This window comes from Coenobita brevimanus, chromosome 43 (assembly GCF_032717465.1).
Source record: "Coenobita brevimanus isolate Jiangsu-jjx chromosome 43, ASM3271746v2, whole genome shotgun sequence".
NCBI classification, from domain to species: domain Eukaryota; kingdom Metazoa; phylum Arthropoda; class Malacostraca; order Decapoda; family Coenobitidae; genus Coenobita; species Coenobita brevimanus.
This window is the reverse complement of record NC_136996.1, coordinates 5,766,924-5,789,456: the sequence shown is the minus strand read 5'-3', so window position 1 is coordinate 5,789,456 and position 22,533 is coordinate 5,766,924. Positions and strand designations below refer to the sequence as shown.

Here is a 22,533-nt window from a genome sequence, read left to right as displayed (position 1 = left end):
GAACAGGACGAAGAGGAAGATTCTAGGTCCCTGACTTACAACGGAATTGATCATGAGTGCGTTTTTGTATCCCGATCATGGCTTCGCCACTGCTGCTGTAGCCTATTTATTTTCACCTGACAAAGTTCCTTAACCCTTTTCGGCTAAGTTGATGGCCAGTCGTAGTCAGACTGGATGATAAATTTGATGAGTATTCAAGGAGACAATCCTGCCTCATAACAAAGGTTCACCAAATTTCATGCAACCACGTATCCAAAGTTGTATGAATGGCCTAGTTCTGTCATGTGAAAGCAAACAGACTATAGTGAATGGATTATTAAAGTGTGTCAGCCTCCTCCAGTAACAAAAATTTTTCTAAGCTAAAAAACAAAAATTAGTCTGGTGGCACAAGAATAAATCATAAGACATTACCACTGAATGGAACCAGATTAAACCCTTATAGACCACCTCTTGCTAAACTACCTTCAACCACCAAACCAACAGATATCCCTTCTTTTAATGCAGAGAAAAAGCTTGCCAAATGTTACTTATGTGGCGTCAAGTGAGCAATAAACCCCAACCATTCTTCTTACCTAAACCTCTAAGGGCTACATCTGGCTACAATGTTTTAACATACTAGACCACCAATATTTAGTTATGATTACTACTCAGTGGATTAAGGTTTCTACAGCTATCCAATATCCCTCCATAACTCCCCATACTTCATTTTGGACACTATACTGTATATGAAATGAGTTTGTGGTTGAGTGAATAATGTATGGCAGTATGAAGAGTTACTATCAGGTAACCAAGGCTGACACATGCAAGCATATTAGAGCTTTTACAAACAAAACAAAAATCGAGCACAAGACAAGAAACTGACACCTCTATTCTTAACTGGACAGCCAGGGAATTAATCAGATACAATATCTGGCTGGTAATGCGAATCATATTTAGTAAAAAATATATTTTTAAAAAAGCAGATGGTTAAGCCCATGGGGTGAAGTCTGGATTTCATGAGCTTGAACTGTGAAAAAATGAGAATCTGGGCCTAGTTCACTGAGCATGACAGTGACAGTTCTCTTGCTTTTGTACTCTTCCTCTATTTTCTGGACCCTACCTCACCTCATCCTCAAGTAGGGGGGGGAGGGAAAGACCAGGTTGATGATGAAGATGGCTATGTGAAAATTTGTTTCTCTGTATTACACTTACTATCTACCTATCTGTCTATTGCCAAACGCCTTAATCCCTTAAGGAGTGGCCACAAACAAATCGCCTCCATGTCGTCCTGTACCTGGCCATATCACTGCCCCGCTTCCAGCTCACACCCCCCTCTCTCATACACCTCTCTGCTCCATCCATCCATCTCATCCTCAGCCTCCCCCTCCCTCTTCCCCCCTCCACCTCACTCACATACACTCTCCTCATCAGTCTCTCACTCTCCATCCTCTTCACATGGCCAAACCACCTCAGTGTACTTCTCTTAATGCTTCCTATCATAACCACATCCACACCAAAACACTCCTTCACTTCCTCATTTGTCAGTCTGTCTATCCATGTGATTCCACATGCTCCTCTCTAATAACTCATTTCCACTGCTCTCTCTCTTGACTTCTGTCCCTCCAACAAGGTCCAAGCTTCACTTCCATATGTTAGCGTTGGTATCACAATACTGTCATGTAGTAACTTTCTCACTTCCATGCTCACTTCCCTGTTTCTTATCACTCCTTTCAAGGAACCTGCAAACTTTCTTCCTTGTTTTACCCTTTCAAGCACTTCACCCTCTAAACTTCCATCCTTACTCATCACACTACCCAAGTACTTAAACGCACTCACATTTTCCATTTCCTCCCCATCCAAACTCACTGTACATTCACTGACTTCACTTCTCTCGAAAACCATAACTTTACTCTTCCCTTACATTTACTCAGTACATGAAACAAGGAAATTGAGTAACAATGCTATATTCATTTATTTTCCTGTGCATGCTTTCTGAAGACTGGTAAGTCCTGTTTTTACAGTATTATTGCTATAACAAATCCATAAGAATACACAATTTTCCTTATACTGTATATCTGTCTATCTATATACCGAGGCTGCTTCCCCCAAAGAAAGAGGGGTAGCCAAGACAGGATGACAAACTCCCAATTTACTTATCCACACACACATATTTACTCGTACTGCAGTCCTTAGGGGAGAAGGAACAGATCCTCACCACACCACACCGTATGAGGGTCAACTGCGCAGTGCAATCAGCGACATCTGCAGCAGGGCCCAACAGCAGCGCTAGTTTACCCCTGCCACATCATAATGGACTCATCCCTTTACCCACACCTAACCTGATCAGCTGATCACACCAAATGCGAGAGAATATCCCCTCGGAGCTGTCACCATTTATGCATTCACAGTTTCTCTCCAGCCATGCCTATCATGCGCAGCCACTCTTCCTTGCTCTACAGACATCCCTCTTGCCTCTAACACTCTTCACACTGTCCATCCATCCTATTCATGGTCTTCCTCTCAGCCTTGCACTTCTCACATCAGATCTAATTATCTTTTTCACCAATCACTCTTCATCCATTCTCTCCATATGCCCAAACCATTTTTATATATAAAAATGCAAATAGTAGATGACAGTTTAGCACTCCTGACTGCTAAACTGCCAACCCATTAATGCCATGGTTAGAATCCTGGTGCGGGCAGTTGATGTCATTCAATTCAAGCGTCCATCTACCCTATGCAGGTTGGTAGGTAAAATGAGTACAGTACCAAGGGTAACACCTAGAAGTAACTGTGGCAACCTGGATGTTGCATTGGTCTGACATCTCAGGATAATGAATAAACTACCACAGGCACAAAGGTCTAAGTTGCCAAGATGAGACCTACAACTAAGCACCTGTCCCTTCTCTCTCACTCTCTCAAGTACTATGGTAAATTTTCAATCATTCGGCACAATACACCCAAGCCTTACACCAGATGTTGTACACTGTAGTGTCCCTCATCAGTTCAATATTTGGCACTGGGCTGGATATTGTGTTATTATCCATCTTAACTTTCTATCCTAAAAGCTTTCCCATGAATAAAAGACAAAAATTACGCATAAAATACAATAATGACAAAATACAACACAGTAATACAGCACCAGTTGGCTACCGTTTACAAGCTGGTTGATACACCTCAATGCCAGATACTGCATAGAACCACTGTTTACATCCTGTTTCAGTGCTGGATACTGCATAATTTTGCCGCACATTGCATTAATAAAGTTGAGCCAGCAGCGCTGAATATTGCGTTGGGCCAGATATTCCAACGATGGATAACTGAGAGTTTACTGTACAGTAACTGACAAGGGGTATGTTGCTCTGTTTTCAGCTAAATCCCTTGCCTCCAAACTGTCTGTGCACAGCACTGATACTGAGTATATTACAGTATTTCATTACATGATTTATACAGATGTATACTTTCTGCTGAAATATGAATATCAAGCATGACTTTGTTGCTGAAGCTGAATTTCAAGAGAACATCTGATTCAGGAAATCATATTTAAGAGAGAAAGTTCTTCCTGATTTTGTTTACTTCTATGATACACACACACAAAAATGGTAACTCAATTCTAAGGAAATCAATATTTACTGTGTAGGTACTATCTGGCCTTTGTTTATCAATTACAGATGCTTTCTGGTCTTTTTTTATGCTATTAGATTAGCTATAGAGAACAAGTCTGAACACTGTACCTCATGTTTATATACATTAGCTATAAATACAGTCTGTCTGGCTCAGACACTGTATCAGTGAATTTTCCCCCAAAACTATTGTGTTTGGCTTTCAAGGATTTGACCTGTTCCTGGTTCCATTTTTTGTGTAAGGGTTAACTAAACAGGTAATCAATGTACAGTATCAAAAGTAGTGTGAAAACAGCTGTGGCTTATAGAGTGCAGGAGACTGAAAATTCAGCAAGTTGCCAGTAAGACATGGTGGTCTCCTAACCTTAAGTAATGCAAATTACAGCAGCAATGGTTCAAGAACTCCTAGCTATGGCCTGGGTCCAAAAGGTATAACACAGGATTGGCTTACATTATTTTTTTAACTGCTGTTAACTAGTGCTGTAACCAAACTGATTTACTGAGCCTATCTATCACTGATTTTGGCAGTTTTGATGATGGTAAACGGATACTGATGTTTACTCTCTGAACTAGATAACTGGATATAAACAAAATGCCAATATGTAGTACTGATAATCACTATCTACCGTGTGTGTGTGTGTGTGTGTGTGTGTGTGTGTGTGTGTTTACCTTGTAGTATACAAGATTTGAGCTAAGCTTATATTGTCCTGCCTCCTTATCTGCAAGAAATATGGTATAGATGCATCAGTTACAATAAATACTGACTCAGGATGGGATGAGGTTATAAATTCATATGAATTGTGTTTACATATCCTGAGCTGTAGTATAAACTACAGTTTCTGAAAGATTTCATACAATGGAAAACTCCCCTCAGAGAGTTGATCTGTTTGTTTATAAAGGCTCCAACGTGCATGCATCGGCCTCGTCACCTAACGGCGGCTCTCCACGCTGCACAGTCTCTAGCAACCTCTATTCAGTACCTTATCCCTGAGGTCACACTGTATGACCTTTATAACTGCCCTCAACAGTTGTGCCTCTCACCCCCTACACCCAGTTGCCATCTTCCTTCCTCACACATGCCCTAACCATCTTATTCTACCATATCTCATCACATCACTAATACATTCAAGTCCCATCCTTCTTCTCAGCAATTCACTCAGTCCTAACCCCCAACCCCTAGCCTGTCATTCAAGGATGCACTACACGTCCATCTACCCACTCTCATCTTTGTATGTTTGAGTCTTATAAATTTCCTCCTCGCTCATTGCCCAAATCTCGCTACTGCACAGCATGACATTCCTAACATGCTGTATACAAGGATCCAGTTACATGGAGAAAAAGCCCTCTCAATATCAGGAGGGGCAACAACTCTCTAACCTTTTTACAACTGCTCCTTACTTGTGCAACCACGCTAGATCCAATCCCACCTCCAGGACATGCCATGTCCATCATATACTCGTATATAACAAAACTTCAAAAATTCTCTACACCCCCGGAGAGTCCTGTGAATAAAAGGAAAGCTCATGGAATGATGTATTTATTATGCATCTATTGATGTCAACAGTAGTGCTCTCATAGTACACATATCTACAAGCTGTGTTGTACTGCATGATTTACAATTCTACTACAGTCGATATGGTACACAGTATTGACTATGATGATTATTAATACAAACACTCATGCTTCATATGTTCGATCATAAAGTAACAGACTATCCTCTCTGGCAGTTATGTCTTAGTTATGTAACATGCATCAAATTATCACAGGCCCTCCACCAATGTTCTCAAGTAGATGAGACGAAATGTAACAAGTGAACAGCATTATGAGACTAACATATTTACCTCATACATTAAGTTTGGGCCCAATTAGGGAAGTACCTTTTACACTGGCATATTCAATGTCTTAAACATATTTAATTCTTCAACCTCATTTTTATAAACTGAAAAGTTACTGCGGGTAATATTTTAAATTACAACCAAAACTGATCTAGACAAGGTATTGCTAAGTGAACTGAGAAAATTAGCACAAGATACAGTTCACGGGCAGAGCCATGGGTGTTGCCCAGGCAACATCCTTAGTTTATCACACTAGGGCAGAATCAAGTACTGTGCATACCTGTATACAGAATGTAACTTTTGTTGGTTATGTTTACTTCTCTCACACAAACTATTCTAGCTTAAAAATGTTACTAAGCTGACTTAGAGCAAAGGGGTGCAAAAACCTCATTATACCGGAAAATGATCTGGGCAACACCTCAAACTTATCTTGGATCGACCCCTGCAGGTTGTCTTTGAGGCAGATTGCTTCTAGTAAGAGACACATACATCTGGTAGTTAATACAAAAAAACAAACATGCTGTAGATGAGGATAATCTACCATTAAAGTTTAAGTTTCCATAGAAGCGATTTTTGAAAAATCACCTATTTTTTGGCGAAAAATGCCCGCTCCCGATGGTCGATTTCATAAACAATGCCTGACCCCAATGGGTTAATGTAAACGTATATAAGAGTAAAGTGATACGTGTTGAGAGAAAAAGTGACTTCCAGTGTAAAGTTACAGTGAATGGAGAGACTTGAACTTGTGAGAGAGTTTAAGAGCCTTTGAGAAGTAATAGAAAGAGAGGTAAATGTCCAAAGGAAATGGAAAGTAGAGTGGCACAGGGAAGAAAAGTGGCTGCCACTATAAATGCACTGATAAGAAGCAGGGTCCAAGTGTGATGGCTATGAGAAGTTTGTAGGAAGGAGCTTTAGTGCCTATGCCAACAAATGGATGCAAGACTATGGTGTGTAAAAACGAAAAGTCAAGCATAAGAGGAGTGGGGCTGTTGAGGAATGTGTGTGAAGTGTGGAGTGGATACAATAAGGAATGATGTGATTTGTGAAAGATGCAGAGTAAGGAAGTCTGTGAATACAAGGAGATGAAGAATGTGTGCTTAGATGGTATGGCTTGTGGAGGGAATGGGTGCGAACAGAGTGGCGACTCTGGTATACAGTATCTGAGCAGGTTTGAAAGTCAGAGGAGGCATGGTAGACCAAAAAGTTGGTACACAGATAGATGTGGATTATGAGTATGTGAGAGGTATGAGGCATGGAAGTTGATAAGGCTACGATACTGACAAGGGATTGTGCTGGCTGGCTGGATATTGTGTGTACTGACCAAGATTTGGAACCTACTCCTAACCTGACAGTCAGAATACCTCTGTCGGATAGAGGAATGTGAAGCTACAGGCGGAATAATTTTGCAACTATCAGGTGGATGGGAATGTGGCTGATTCAAATGAACAAACTTTTGATGGCAATTGGCATCTCTTTCTATTATTATTATTTTTTTTTCAGGCTCTCTGGATCCCTACCTCACTTCATCCTAAAAAGGGAAAGAAGGTCTAAATGATGATAAAATAATTTCAGTACTAATGCAATCTTGTTGAGTTGTGCAACACAAGTCCTGAAACATACCCTATGGAAGCACCGATGGCACAGTGTCTTCTACCTGGCGACTCATCTGAACAGAAACAACAACACTCACCTGTTCAGACTGATTAATGTCATATTCACGAAGATCTCATAGTAATGCGATGTGAGTTTGACACAGAGGTTACCACTTTCCTACAATGACAGTGCTTAAAGTCTCCTCTTTATTCAAAGCCATCACCTTTTACGAGTATTAGACAATCAGCAGCTGCAACAGCACTTCACCTGAAGAGATGGGGTGAGATAAACTACCTTAAACCTCATCAGAGAAATTACCAGCTAACATTATCACATTAGTATTACGATAACGTCCTTTCAGGTTCATCATCATTATCTTCCCTCTTTTTCCCATTTACAGTTGGGGAGAGGTTGGGTCATGAAAAAAATTAAAAAAATAAAATATATAAATAAAAAAGAAAGAGAACTAATCAACACCTTGCTCAATTAAATGGACCACACACTCATTCACTCAATATTAAAGACCCTGAAATCCTGACTCTACCTCAAAGGTACACCATTTGATACACACTTCACAACTAACTACCAGAATCAGTCCAATGACCATCATATTAAAAAGTGGGTGGCTAATTCTTGTCATGCACTCTGCACAAAATCCAACCAACCCGCTCATTCCTTAGTCAATTCCCTAGCCTCACCAATCTCCATATCTCGCATTCTCACTCTCATTTATGATATACATTCACCTTTTTCCTGGCTTCCCGCATCTCCCATATTCTGTCTTGCTCACATACTGTACAACATACCCTTTCCACCACCCTAATTACTGTACATGCAATCTCTCCATATGACAATAACATCAATGCATGCTCTTATAGCATTACTGTCCAACTTCCTTACTCCTCATCTTTCACTAATCACATAATTATGGTATTTATTCTATCCACTCTCTGCACTCCACACATATTTCATGACAATATCATCTCCACTGTTCTCATTCTTGACTTCCCACTTTCAAACCACATCATGATCTCACACTCATATGGTAATGTGGGCACTAAATCTCCTTCATCTAATCCTTTTGCATGCACCATACTCATATCTATATTTCATATTAAGGTCTACACAGCACCTGCCATGTTTCTTCCCTCCACTACTGTACTCTACTTTCCACTTCCTTTGCATGTTTACATTTCTTCTCTGTCACAGTATTCAGGTACCATTTCAAGTCTGTTTCTACATTCACAGTATATCATACTGAGAGCTGCCTTCTTTCTCAACAACTCTTTATTCTTCTCTATATTCTGTTTCAGAGTACTATGCCCAGACATCAACAAACCTCTGCACCAGTCTGCAAAAATCTAGATCACTGTTACCAAATAGCACAGCATCATCCGTATACAGTACATGATATTTGTGATATTCCACCTTGCACCATTCATTACTAAAATCATCCCTCTCTATAACTCAAGTCTGAACAGCCATGGGCACATCATACATCCTCATCTTAGTCCAACACTGATATTAAACACATGCTTAGACATCCACCAACCCTTAGACAGGCTTCTCTACCATCATAAAAACTCTTAATGTCATTCCATAGCTTTCCAATGTAACAAACATATACATAGGCCTGATTTTTTACCAAGTGGAAAGAAATTAGGGTTGGGTATAAATACTGTAATATACTAGATCTACAGTACATCTACATCATCTAATCCTGTGTTGCCCCACAAGAAGCGCAGAAGCCTGGGGCTAGGCAACTTGGTCCTGACACCTAAGATGAAAGCAACCAGCCTCACTCATCCCTAAGTGGCATTACATGTGCAATAAACCCCAACCACCCCTTGGAAATAACCCTACACAGGCTCAATCCGGCTGGAGTACCTTAATTACCCACTAAACTGCTAGCCGCCACAGCTTGGTTATATACAGTAGTTGTCACCCAACGTAGAAAATTATTTCCTGGTGAACAAGAAACCACATGGCTTGTTACTCAGAGTCATCTGTAGACAGAAGAAAGTGAAAGAGGAAGGCAGGAAAGAAAGATGGAAGAAAGGAAAAGACAGTCATCTGAGAGCAGCAGTACACTAAGTAAGTGGATGGTGAGTGCCCCCACCTATCACCAAAAACTGTAATATACCTGTATATATATATATATATATATATATATGTACACACACAGGCAAATCCCAGTTTACAATACCTCTATATACAATACCCCAGATTAGTGATGGGGGTAGAAATAATACCCTATCCCGCCTAACGATGGCCAAGCTCCGGTTCAACGATGGGGTTTGAGGCTTTGAGGAGGATGAGTGAGTGCTAGGGAGCACCACATGTCCCCTACCCTTGGAGGGGATAGCAAGGATGACAACCAGGACCAGACATGGACTTACAAGAACTGATGAGAGCTGTTAGATATTTTCTTACCCATTTTTTACGATTTTCAGATTTTATTTGTTGGTTTTAGTGAGTTATTTACAGGTGTTATGCTTAGTTTAGCTTCTTTAACAGCTGCTAGGCCATTTAGATTAGCTTGAAAATGTTTTTCTGGACTCCTTTAGGTGGGTTTAGGACTTGGTTGTGGGTGAAACCCAAAGCTCAAAAATGCATCACTATATGGTACTTTACATGTTAAATCATACCCGATTTACGATACTCAGCCTTGTGATGGGTTTTTACTTAACCAACTGCATCGTTAAACTGGGGTTTGCCTGTATTTCTCCTATCTTTCCTGTCTCATTTTATTACTCTTCTTTCCTGTTTAGATGGTTTTATATTAAATGACATGCCTAATGGTTTCCTGTCAGCCAGGAAACCATTTACATTACTGGGTGGTAACCATATAACCAACCCACACACATATTCCCTATGTATCAACAAGTGGGTTGGTGGAGGTTGGTGTCCCTCCCCATAAAACAACTAACTGAAAGACAAATAGCTATCCCATATGGGATTATGGGATCTGGCTTTATATTAATATATATATATAGATAGATAGATAGATAGATACATGTATGTATGTATATGTATATATACATACACACATACTGTACCCACATTTTATCAACTGTATACAAACATTCCTCGGGGTTACTCTGTACTCCAATATTATATATTCTACTTTCATGAACTCAGCTAAATCCAAGCTATATAAGGTCTTATTAAAGCGAATACTACACTTCAGCTTTATGTGAACAACAAAACACCATGTTACTAAAAACCCTTAACTCTCCAGTCCAGCACATTAGCTCGTTTTTAATAATCATGTATCAAGTGATTTAGTGCAACCAAAACTGGACTCTATTACTGCCAAAAAGCATATACTTTCCATCATAATTATTATTTCTTTTTCAATTGCAACAAAGCATGAATAATCATTATTCAAAAGCTGTGACTACAAGTAAATGCATACATATAAAGTAGGATAACACCTGCATACCATAACTGCAAATAAAGTAGCTAAATTTATCCCTCTAAGGTAACTAAGGTTATCTTTCAAACCATACATGATGTCAAATCTTCACACAAACTTCACCTTTTCTGCATACTAGCTATAACAGTCTATGGATCTGATGATGATCAGTGAATTTGTCAAGGTTATCCAGATTTCGCCACCAAATCGGAAGAAACTTTTGAGCAATCAGAGCAAACCATGGAGTAATAGGTATATTGCTTTTTCTTAATCCTTCTAAAAATTCTGTAAAATCCTCCAGCTTTATATATCTTATGTTTTTTATTTCATTCTCATTTGGATTTATCTCAACATCCTTTTGCAAAAACAAAATGTAATCCATCTCGTGTTCACCCCATATTCCATTTGAGGGACTAGCATAATGTATTCTTGTTAGATACACAAATTCTTCTGGCAATACTTGTGCAGGTGAGATACCCAGCTCAAAATGCAAACGTCTCTGGGCTGCACACCTAACTCCCCAGATGTTTTCTTCAATTGTTTCTTGTGCAGTGTGAAGAGGGTGAGAGCAGCAAGTGTTGGTATAATGGCCAGGGAAAGTAATCTGAAATGCAAATAATAACATTACACCTGTGTACAGTACACTACTCTAATGCTATGGCGGATGAATTGCACAACTAATGCTGGTTACAAATAATGTCCGAAGACTGAGCAATGAAGACTGAAATAAAAATAAGTTTATGGAGTAAAATGCCTATTTTTAATCCACTGAGATAGTGAAATAAATCTCAAAGAAAGAAGTGATGATGAGTCTTTCCCCAATCTGTAGAGCACAAGTGCAGAATGACTGTGTGACTTTTTTTTTTTTTTAATCAATGTACAGCCACAATCAAGGAAACAGTAATATACTGTCCCTGTGCTTGCAAGTTACTTTGATATCCTTTCCAGTTCTGAAAATAGAGAGAGAGAGAGAGAGAGAGAGAGAGAGAGAGAGAGAGAGACAGACAGACAGACAGACAGACAAAGGTGAGTCAAGTCTCTCCTGACCCCAAGTCTGCCCTTACTGAATCTCAAGGACTTTTGTAAAGTCATGACTGGATATACGACATGTTTACATCAAGTGGACACCTATTGCAAAACGATTTATCGTACAGTGAGATTAATATAAAATGTGTTCAATGGGGATCGAAAGGGTGCCCTCAACCGCAAAACCTACACTCTTAAAAACCTTACTCTTTAGGGCTTGCTCTTGGTTCACCTCAGTAGCACCATGCTGTCCATTTGGGGTACCATGCTTGCCTAATGTGATTTCCACACCACAAGTTTTAGTACAGTACTTCACACACAAAAGGTTATCTATCTATCTATTGCCAGATGCCTCAATCCTGTCTGGGGTGGCCACAAACAAATCGCCTCCACGTCGCCCTGTCCCACGCCATTTTGCTGCCCTGCTCCCAACTCACACCCCCCTCTCTCATATACCTCTCCACCCCATCCCTCCATCTCATCCTCGGCCTCCCCTTCCCTCTTACCCCCTCCACCTCACTCACATACACTCTCTTCGTCAATCTTTCACCCTCCATCCTCTCCACATGGCCAAAAGGCTATCACTTTGCTTAATACTGCATACTGCGCTACTTGTTATGCACCTGCACTGTTATTTGGTGACAGCAATGATGTTTCAATGGTCTTTCATGCACAAAATGGAATGAATGGCAGACAATCTTAGTGAATGTAAACACTAGGCAGCCATGTTGGCTCTGACAGCTGACTTTTGGCTTGCATGTGTCACCGCGTCCACACGAGATTCTCGGAGGTGGCCATCGCAATTACAGCAAACTCTCAATTATCCGTCGTTGCAACATCCAACCCAATGGGATATCCAGTGCTGCTGGCTTGGTTATATTAAAGCAATATTCGGCGCTGAAATGGGACAAAACTGGCAGTTCTATGTTGCTGAGGTGTACAGTATCAACCAGCTTGTAAACAATAGCCAACCAGCACTGTATTACCGTACTGTTTCATTATTTTATCATATTTTATGCTTAATTTTCATCTTTTCCTCAAGGGAAAGTTTTTAGGTTAGAGGTGCGAGATGGATAATGACGCAATATCTGACTTGACGCCGAATATTGAGTCGATGAGGGGTACTACGCAATATCTGGCATTTTCCTTTAACCGGTGTAGGGCTTGGCTGAATTACACCGGATAACTGAGAGTTTACTGTATCATCCTACCGAAATCACAATAAATTTTGTATTGATATTTCGAAAAAGGGTATGATGTTTGAATTCTTGTTGTTGTGATTTATCACATGCTGAACAGTTGTATAACGAGCTATGACTGTACTTTAAAATTTTTCCTCTGCTGCTATCACCACCACCACCATTCGATAAGGAGGCAGACAGCCATTTTTGCTCAGGTGGTGGGTTACATTCGTTTACCAGTGCACAGCTCGGCTTGAGATGCCAGCCAAGCAACTTTGATTATTTGGCAGGGAGGCAGATGGCCATTTTCAGCTCAGCTGGTGGATTATGTTCTTTTAACAGCGTGTGGCTCAGCTCGAGAGGCCCACCAGGCAACTCTGATCATTTGGTAGGGAGGCGGATGGCCATTTTTGCTCAGCTGGTGGGTTAGAATCTGTATTACCTGCACACTGCCTAGAGTGTCTGAATGATCCGAGCAGAGGGGAACTTTGCACCATTCAGTGAGGAGTCAGACCGCCATTTTTGCTCAGCTGGTGGGTTAGGGTCTATTACCAGCACTCGGCCTGAGAAGTCAGCCGGTCACCCACCGATTTTCTGAATCTGTAGGCTGCCCAACTGGCAATGTGGGAAATTTTTATGTTTGGATAGGGAAATAAAAGAGCAAAGGCCTAATGTCCAGATACGGAGCATGTCCAGATAAAGAGCGTCCGGATCATTGAGTGATTACTGTATATCACTATCATGATTGGAGTAAGCTAAGATCTATCAATCTATCTATCTATATCTGTCTGCTCACCATTCTGCATATTTCCCTGTCTCTGTCTTTCTGTCTATCTTCTGTCTGTCTGTCACTCAATCAATCAATGGCATTTCTTTACCAAAGTGTCTATCTGTCTATCTATCTATAACTACCTATTACCAAGCACCTTAAATCCATAAGGAATGGTCTGTTATTGCAAAAAAAATTTAAAATTCCTGCTGCTGCTCGATGGTTTTATTCATACGAGGATTGACTCTCACCAGAGGGGCTTAGGTACTGGAACACTGGCATAAGAGGTTTCATAGCATCTGTTCCTTCCCCATTTATTCTAGACATTATGAATCTCTATCCTGCTTCATGTTAGTGATGCAAGCAATGTTGATAACATGATGTCAACAGCATACAAGAGCATGGCAATGTGTAATGTGTAAAGTAAATCACTATGGAAGAGGTGCTATGAAGCTTCCTGAGCCACCTGATGGTTAAAATTAAGTCCACCATTACCAGGGGCCTTTACTTAATAACAGTATCACCTGGTGGCTGCATGAATGAGCAAAAGTGGAAGAACTATCAACAACATGCCCTGTACCATGGGCCAAAAAATAATTTACGTATCAATTGAGGCACTGAATGGAATAACCTCTTGTCCGCCACAGCGGCCATTATTAAGTACACCAATGTATTCCCCAAACCCTCTTCTACTAGGACAATAATGAATCATGTGACAAAATGCCCCCAATAAGGGTGAAACTCCCATTTTATAAAGGGTACTGACTGACCGTGCTGCACACGAAGGCATTTATACTCTGCTAGGTGGACATTAGGTCCATTTTAGCCTGAATAATCCAGTCAGAATATCGTTGTGGCTTAGCATTGTCTTCCCCAGGTCTTGAACCTTGGAAATCAACATCAGGCTCAGTTATTCCACTGGTGTTAAGGTCGATTTTTCTTATGCATTCACGTTAAGACATGCATCTATTGTCAGCTCCATGTGGGGGAAGTCCCAGAATGCTAGTAATAACCACTCAAGTGCCACAGGCCACCACGTGCTGAGTTGCTGGCCAATCATTAAATCCAATATTTTTTGAGGACGTAAGTGTTATTATTCTTATAGCATTGTTCATTAATTTTTATTATGGTTTTAGAATAACAATATTGTGGGAGAAAAATGTAACTATGAGTGTTCAAGGTCAACAGTATGGTATGGACAGATTTTCTTAGCCATATTTTATTTTTTTGTGCTGGTTTTGTGCTATATTAACCCTTTAACCGCGGGCACTGTTTTGCCCCGACTGGCCTCTCCCGCGGGGGTTCCAGCCAAAATGTAAACAAACTTTAAACCTTTATAACTCTGCACAGAATAAATCTAGAGCGAAAAATAAGGTACCATTAGAAAGTACTAACCTTCGGCTTTGCAATGATGTAGGTTTCATGATTTCGTTGACTATCACTGGATGGGCAGTGCCATTAGAAGTAAGCGATCTAAAATCACTATTTTTCGCTCACACACCATTACCTTCGCTCACACACCATTACCAAATGCCAACCTCATTCTGATAATAATACTATAAACATATATGAACACTGCACATACGATAAACACCCACTCTGTGTTCACTGAGGCAGGTAAAAGGCACTGTAATTGCCCGCACTTCACTGCCACATTAGCGGTGTTGTCACTCACACAGCTGGACAGATACTGATGCGTGTTGGTCAGGGGTGGGGTGAGGGGCCCAGGGGGTGGAAGGAGGGAGGTGGGGGTCGGCTGGAGTGAAAGAACTTAATAGCTACTCTCCCTTGAAACAATTGGTGCACGGAAAAAACGCGCAGTATTCAAAATATTCACAAACATTCGAGAATGATACCCGCGGTTTGGTCCAGTTTTTGCAATGTCATTCTGGGATGACACCCGTGGTTAAAGGGTTAATGGATATTGTGAAAGTACATGCATACATCATAAGGTTGGCTTGCAATAACACACATTTTGGGGAAAATGCAATTCATTGTTGTCAGACAAGAGGAGAAAGATGCTGTTAATGTATTGTTCACTCAAAATGCCATTGATTTACATACTCTAACATGCAAGCAGATGTTTTCAGCTACATTTGGAAAAAAATTCACCAGAATATCTTTATCGGTTGAAAAGATAGGGCATTTTGAAAGTAAACAAACTTTAACAGTGTTTTTTCCCATTTTTTATGTCTGGCGCACGACAGGTTATTCCACTCAGCGCCTCAATTATGCACCCTGAATCCTGGCTCCACCTCACAAGTTTAACCAACTACTGTAGCTACCTACACCTTTCTGTAAAGTAATTCCTTCTCTTTCATGCGGCTACATCATGTGGACATCTGCACAAACAAATTTCCTTGATAGAAGGAAACCTTCAAAAAGGGGCTCCCACAGCAATAACTGAACTATGTATTGACCTAGAAACCCCATGAAGTGCCCCCAAACACTGTCATACAATAGATTATCCTTGTTTAAGGTGAGTTTTCATATAAGCTTACAACAAACTTTTTTAAATTATACCAAAATACACCCTCAACTACTGTATTTTGATCATTAAAAAAAAAAAAAGAAAATAATAAATAAAAAAAAAAGGCAAGTATGATACCACAACAAACAAAGACTTACCGGTATGTATTATCATTCATGTGTGCTTCATATACACCTGCCTGGTGTAGGTGGTGGCAACCATCATCCACTCACTTGATGTAATGCTGCCTAACTCTTCTTTCACCTTTACAATTCCTTTTCTGTGTATGCTTTCCTCTCTTCCTGTTTCTACCAGAGTGACAAGTCTAATGGTTTCCTGTAACACAGGAAGCCATGTACAATGATGGGTGGTAACCACAGAACCATATAACAAGGTGATGTGGCGCCAACTATAGTGCCTCTATTAACTACACAAATGTGGTGTCCATCCAGGAACCTCCACACTCTTCCTTGCACCTTACTGTGGTGAGGCATTGTCTGTCGCAGGGAATTATCGATTCAATGCATATGATGACCCTGCAGGGGCGATTGCATGCCTACGGTTGATGGTTCTTCTTGGCCAGACAGACCAGGGTTACTCTACTGCTACTACAACATACACCTGCCAGACAGTAATTCTGCAAAACAATCATCTTGAAATAGATGTGCTTCACATACACCTGCCAGACAGTAATTCTGCAAAACAGTCATCTTGAAAAAGATGTGCTTCACATACACCTACCAGACAGAATCATTCCATCAACAATCTCGTAAAAAGAAAACTGGGAATCAAACTCTTGTCATGTGCTTCATACTCATTTTCTCCAACCAACCTGATCCCTCATCAGTTCCCTTCACCTTAATGTTTTCTCACACATATTTAAAAAGTTTATCCACCTTCTCCTCAGCCTTCCACACCACCTCCCACATTCAGTCATTCACAAAAACCTGGTTCACTTTCTGTCTATGGGATGTCCCAGGAAATGTATGAAAAAATTCGGGTTATTTCTGGGATAATTTTGAGTAATAAATCTGATGTCAAGATAGGACCAATTCTCAAATATTAAAGAGCTACAGTTATTGATGATGTTAAGGACAAAAATTGTCTCCCTCATAATTCACCTACAAGGTTATCAGAAACTGTACCTCTGAAACAGGTGAGAACTGGACCATGTTGATGTTGCAGTTTTACTCAGTATCAGCCTAACAATAGCCTCCTAAAGTTTCATACACATTTTCTTAAACACCTGTACTGTATATATGACCATGCTATCCGTCAAAGCCTTCTTCCATTTTGCTGGCATAACTCCACTTATAAAGGACTTCGAGCATACTCCCCATTAACAATTCATTGCTCTGTCTCCACCACACTGTATCCTTTCCAAATGAACACTTGATGCTTTCCCAGTCTTTAAACTCTTCATAGCATTTTCACTTGTCATTGTCATATTCTTAGGCACTACCACCATTCTTTGTGTACCACCATATCTGGTCATATTTATGTCCACATAATTCAAACAATTCTCATTCATCACTTTCCGGAGATTTTTGTCTTGAATCACTGTCCCTTACTTCTGGGGTGAGAAACTGGAGAGGGATGCCTTCAAGTGGTGGCATTGATGCAACCGGGTAGCTGCACTAGAGACTTGGTCATACAAACATCCCTAAGTTCCCTCCCTATCCCACAATCAGAGGATGGTGAACAGCACAAGTAGAGTATCTTCACCCTACAGTCCACTGGGTTCATATTCATATAAGCATTGCACTGCATCTACTACATCACTACTAATACTTCAGAGCTGGAAGTTTTAAAACTATGGATTTTTCAAGCAGTTTTACCTGCATAATGGCAATATATACAGTTTCTTTTTTAACACGGGTAGAGTCCAGGTTTTTCAACAACTTTTATGATATGAAGTATTACAGATAAAAAAAAAAAAAATCTGCAAGACAGGAATTTTCCATTACTGGCATTAAAAAGCAGTTCGGGTTACCTTAGCATCTGAACGCTGATGAACCAAGAGTTCTCCTCTGGAATTAAAGAGGAAGATGCTGAAAGCTCTATGGAGGAGGCTGGAGCCATTGTGCATCAGATGACAGTCTCTCTTTGAGGCTGATCCAATGTTGGTGTCATTCTCATCAACCAGGATGCACGGCTCATCCAGAAGGGTTAATTGTTGGGGGTCGATCTTCTCAGCAGAGTCTGAGTGCTACAGAAAGGAGCAAGAAATTAGGTCCTCTACAACTTTAATATATAATTTTTAATATAAAATGAGGAAAGAACTTAAGGTTGGAGGCCTGTAAAAATGTTGCTCTTTCCAGGAAAAATTGAACAATGAGCCAAATTCAAAATCCATGCACTTCAAAATGCCTGGATACATTGTGATTATATGGCTGGGGGTCATAAGCAAAAAGAAATACTGTATATACATAAGAAAGAAGGCAGTTTCAGAGCTGACCTGTAGCATTCATGGAGGACTATATGTATCCGTTAAATCTTGCAACCTCATATTGCAAGATATTTAGTAAACTTTTAATTATCTACTGCTGCATTATCCAACATGTCCTTATTAACCATAGCATATGATTGAATCTTCCCTAGGAAGCCTCAAAACTGAAATCTGTATCATTTATCACCCAGACACAATTTCCTGGCAGCTTTACAGTACACTGACATTTTATCATGCTTATTTCAGTATCTATGGGGGCTTTTTCCATCACTGAACAGGTATACTGTACAGGTACAGGGTTTTTTGGGGTTGGACCCCCTTTGGGGGAGTTTTAGGGGTTCTACTTCACGATCCACTGGTATGTTACAATCCAACACTTCCTCTGCCGCTAAAAGATGGATAATTGAGAGTTTACTGTATTAACAACTAACTCAGGGACGAACAGCCACCCCTTACGGGATTATGTTGTCTGGCTAAAGATAGATATAAAGAGATATATAAAATCAAGCAAAATACTTGTACAAAGTAGCAGTATGTAAAATGAGCATACATGCCAGCAACAAGGTGGCTTTGAGCATGATGGTTGATGAGTTACAATCCCTTGGATCTAAGAGTGATTGGAGCCCTTGGGAATGACTAGCCTATGGTAGGAGTCTGAGGGTGAGTGCCTGGCTTGGCTCATCCACCCGCTTTGTACGGTAGACCCTCAACTTACGTTTTGCATGGTAAGATAAACCCTGAGCTGGCCCAGTAAATGCAGGGGGGAGGGGTGGTAGGTTGCATAGTAAAATCCCAGAAGTTGGCCCTGTCCACAGCCATCCTCTGAAGTGATGTGTGACAATGGTGCCCAGCTCAGTGTTGCTGTGGCAATTACTGCTAACTTTGTCTCTTGTGTCCACAGGGTTATTTCGGTTGATAAGTGTAAAGTATAATGCCGGTGAGGCTGAAGCACTCCTTGGACTTACCTGCTTTACTGCAGTGTATGCTCCGAATGAGATTAGTGATCTTGCAGAAAAAGAGGTGATCTATGCCAGACCTGACTCAGTTGTGAAACAATGCCCCTTGCAGGATACACTCCTGGTCCTGGGAGGCTTCAATGTGGTTACCGGAACTGACAGGGAAGGCTTCAAGAAATATATAAGTCCCCATGGTTCTGGGACCAGGAATTCCAATAGTTCTTTCCTTTTGGATTTTGCAAAGTCCCATAAGTTAAGCACTGGTGGAGTCTGTTTCCAGATCTTCACCACTGGACTTGGTATTCCAATACCAATGGGGTTCCAAAAGAGACTGACTATATCCTTGTTAGTACTCACTGGAGGATTCTTCGGAAATGCGGGGTTTTCACCTGTGCACAGTTTTTTACTACTGATCACAGCCTTCTTGTTGCTACTCTAAAGATATACATAAAAACTGAGGGAAACTCAAGATTCTGCCAAAAACAGTTCCATCTTGAGAAACTCAGAGATGAGAGGTGTTCTAATCAGTAGGCAGTGGCAGTCTCAGATCAGTTAGAAGCGCTCAGTACTGTCAAGGGCCCTATAGAATGATGGAATACCTTTAGGCGTGCTACCCTGGCAGTGCCTGGTAAGTGTGCTGAAGAACGTCTAAGATCAGAGAGGGGTTTTGTCTCACTGGGGACATTGGCCACAATTAAGGAGCCATGTTGCCAGACTAGCTGGGGATCAGAAGCAGCAAAGATTCCTGTCTCAACAGGAGTCCACTCACTTGATGAAGTGCTGCTCTCGGGTGACTGCTCTTTCCTCTCTTCCATCTTTCTTTCCTTCCTTCCTCTTCTGTCTTTCTTTCCTTCATTCTTTCCTCTTCCTTCTGCCAGTGGGTGACTCTACACTTAGTGATATGCCATATGGTTTCCTGTACACCAGGAAACCATTTACAATGCTGGGTGATAACCATATAACTAAATTATGGCACCTGGTGGTTTAGTTGGTAATACGGCACTGCAATCGAATTGAGCTGGTGAAGGTTCATATCCAAGGGGTGATTGGGGTTTACTGCTCACGTAATGCCACTCAGGCATGAGTAAGGCTGGTCACTCTCATCTTAAATGCCTAGCCCTGGGCTCCTACGCTCCTCATGGGGCAATGTAGGATTGGATGATGGATGGATGGATGGATGGATAACTCTTAATAATACTGTACCTCTACTACATATCCCTCAGTGCAACGTTGAAGTCTATCATATGTACAGCTCTTCACTCTATGAGTGCCTTAGAAGAATAAAGAGAAATCTTCAGCCGCTTTGGTTGATGAGTCTAGTAGTGGCCCTGCTGGAAAAACAATGGCCTAGAGTCTAGGGGTTGTATGCTTCAACCTTAAAATGCAATGCGAAATATTAAACCCTCAATTTTGTACAGTCATTTACGGAATACTTGTGGTCAGCCTGCATCTCATATTACACAATGCAGTCAGCAATTATACAAGAATTCCAGATATGTTTTATCATCATCATGTACCGGTACTTCAAAAATCGTAGTCAAAAAATGTGGTCTGCTTTCCACTTAGCTACTTCAGGTTTAAGCATAAGACCCTAAGTGTCCAACATGTGAACTCTGAGTCAAGCATGGCCTGCCTGACCCCAACGTGCTGCCCATCTCACATTTGAAGCAATGTAAATAAACAACAATTAATATCTTAAAGGACAGCACACATGAACCAGTACGTTAGTAAGGTGAAACGAAATACATGCTGTTATCATTGTTTTTGCATTATTACTGCACTGTATTTGGTTTCTGCAAGCCAGAAAACTATTTACCACACTGGGTGATAACCATATAATCAATTTATATGTGTTCCCTCCATGTCAACAAGTGGGTTGGTGGAGGGTTTGTGTCCCTCCCTGTAAAACAACTAACTCAAAGACAAATGGCCACTCCTTACAGGATTATGGCGTCTGGTTATAGATACATAGTTGGACTAAAAATTTCTGAAGAGTTAACAGACTATACTGTACTACACATAAACACATACACACACACACAAAACATGCAGTCCTCAAACTTGAAGCTTTCTGATCATGTTACCCACAGCCGGAAAAACTTGGACGCTCCGTGTCTAGACCATGACGAACCATACACCAATTAGCTCCTGTGAGCTGACCAGTTCAAAGTGGTACAGATGAACCTAGGTTAACCCTGTGTACGGTAATTCCCGGGGGGAGTACGGAAGGGTTCAGTTAAAGCAGCGTTGGAGATAATGACAAAGGAAAAGCAACATGTGATTGTAGTTATATTACCCACGTAAACGCACTACCAGAACTCACGTTGACTAGCCCCTTGGGTGATGATATATGAATGATGCGACTCTTCATATGATGGAATAGGTGCCCAACTCGCTGCCTCAGTGCCATGATGCTGACCTGTAACATGTTTTGGCATTAGTGTTAGCTACAAGAAGTAAATTTACTGAAACAGAATATGCTATATTACATTTTGTAATTAAAGTCTAAATGTAAACTACAGATTCATTCTGAAAGATGAACATCAACATCCTTTCCCTAGTCAAGAAAAGGGTAATGACTAGTTGATTCTTTATTACAAAGGATGAAGCTGTAAGTGTAACAATGGAAAAGGAGGAAGATGTCGTTGAAAGATGGAAGGACCCAGGTTCGAATCCCGGCTGGGGCAGGGAACAGTTTAAGGATTTGAATTTCATTATATCAGGCTTTACTGATCTACCAGAAGACCCGCCGACATGTCGTAAAAATACCCCCGCTAATACCAATACACCAGTCCTGTATGAGACAGCCCTAGCATGTATTCAATATGGACGGTGGGTGTTAGCGCCGAAGTGGTGACTTGTAGAGGTGTATGGTATGTAGGAGGACTGCTGGGCCGTGATAGCAGGCTGTGAAGCCTATGCCCAGAGTCGGACACATAAAAAAAAAAAAAAAAAAAAAAAAAAAAAAAACTCTAGCACTGCTGACTACCGATACTGTAAACTCTACCAGATAAGAAAACAGACCTTTGCATGACCAAATATTTATTTTTCACTTATTTTTTGAGGCAGGTACCATTTGGAAACAGTCATAGGGCATACTATAGCAATTTTCCAACACCACCCATGCCACTAAAAGGGTAATGTTATGGCATTTAGAAAATCACAAGAAACTTGCTGATGCTTGTACATCTGGTGTGAATGGGTCCATGATTTGTGTAGTTTGGAGAAATCGTG

The 22,533-nt window shown here is 40.7% G+C and overlaps 1 protein-coding gene across 1 annotated transcript; it reads right to left on the bottom strand.

The window, feature by feature from the left end:
- Positions 1 to 9,965: 9,965 nt before the first annotated feature.
- Idi (Isopentenyl-diphosphate delta isomerase) lies at positions 9,966 to 21,712 on the bottom strand. Its single transcript, XM_080270763.1, has 3 exons — positions 21,623 to 21,712; positions 17,888 to 18,103; positions 9,966 to 11,052 (listed from the first exon to the last, which is right to left on the bottom strand). Exons 1-3 carry the CDS (start codon positions 21,707 to 21,709, stop codon positions 10,588 to 10,590), a joined length of 768 nt encoding a protein of 255 aa, XP_080126889.1. The 5' UTR covers positions 21,710 to 21,712; the 3' UTR covers positions 9,966 to 10,587.
- Between the last annotated feature and the right edge of the window lie 821 nt (positions 21,713 to 22,533).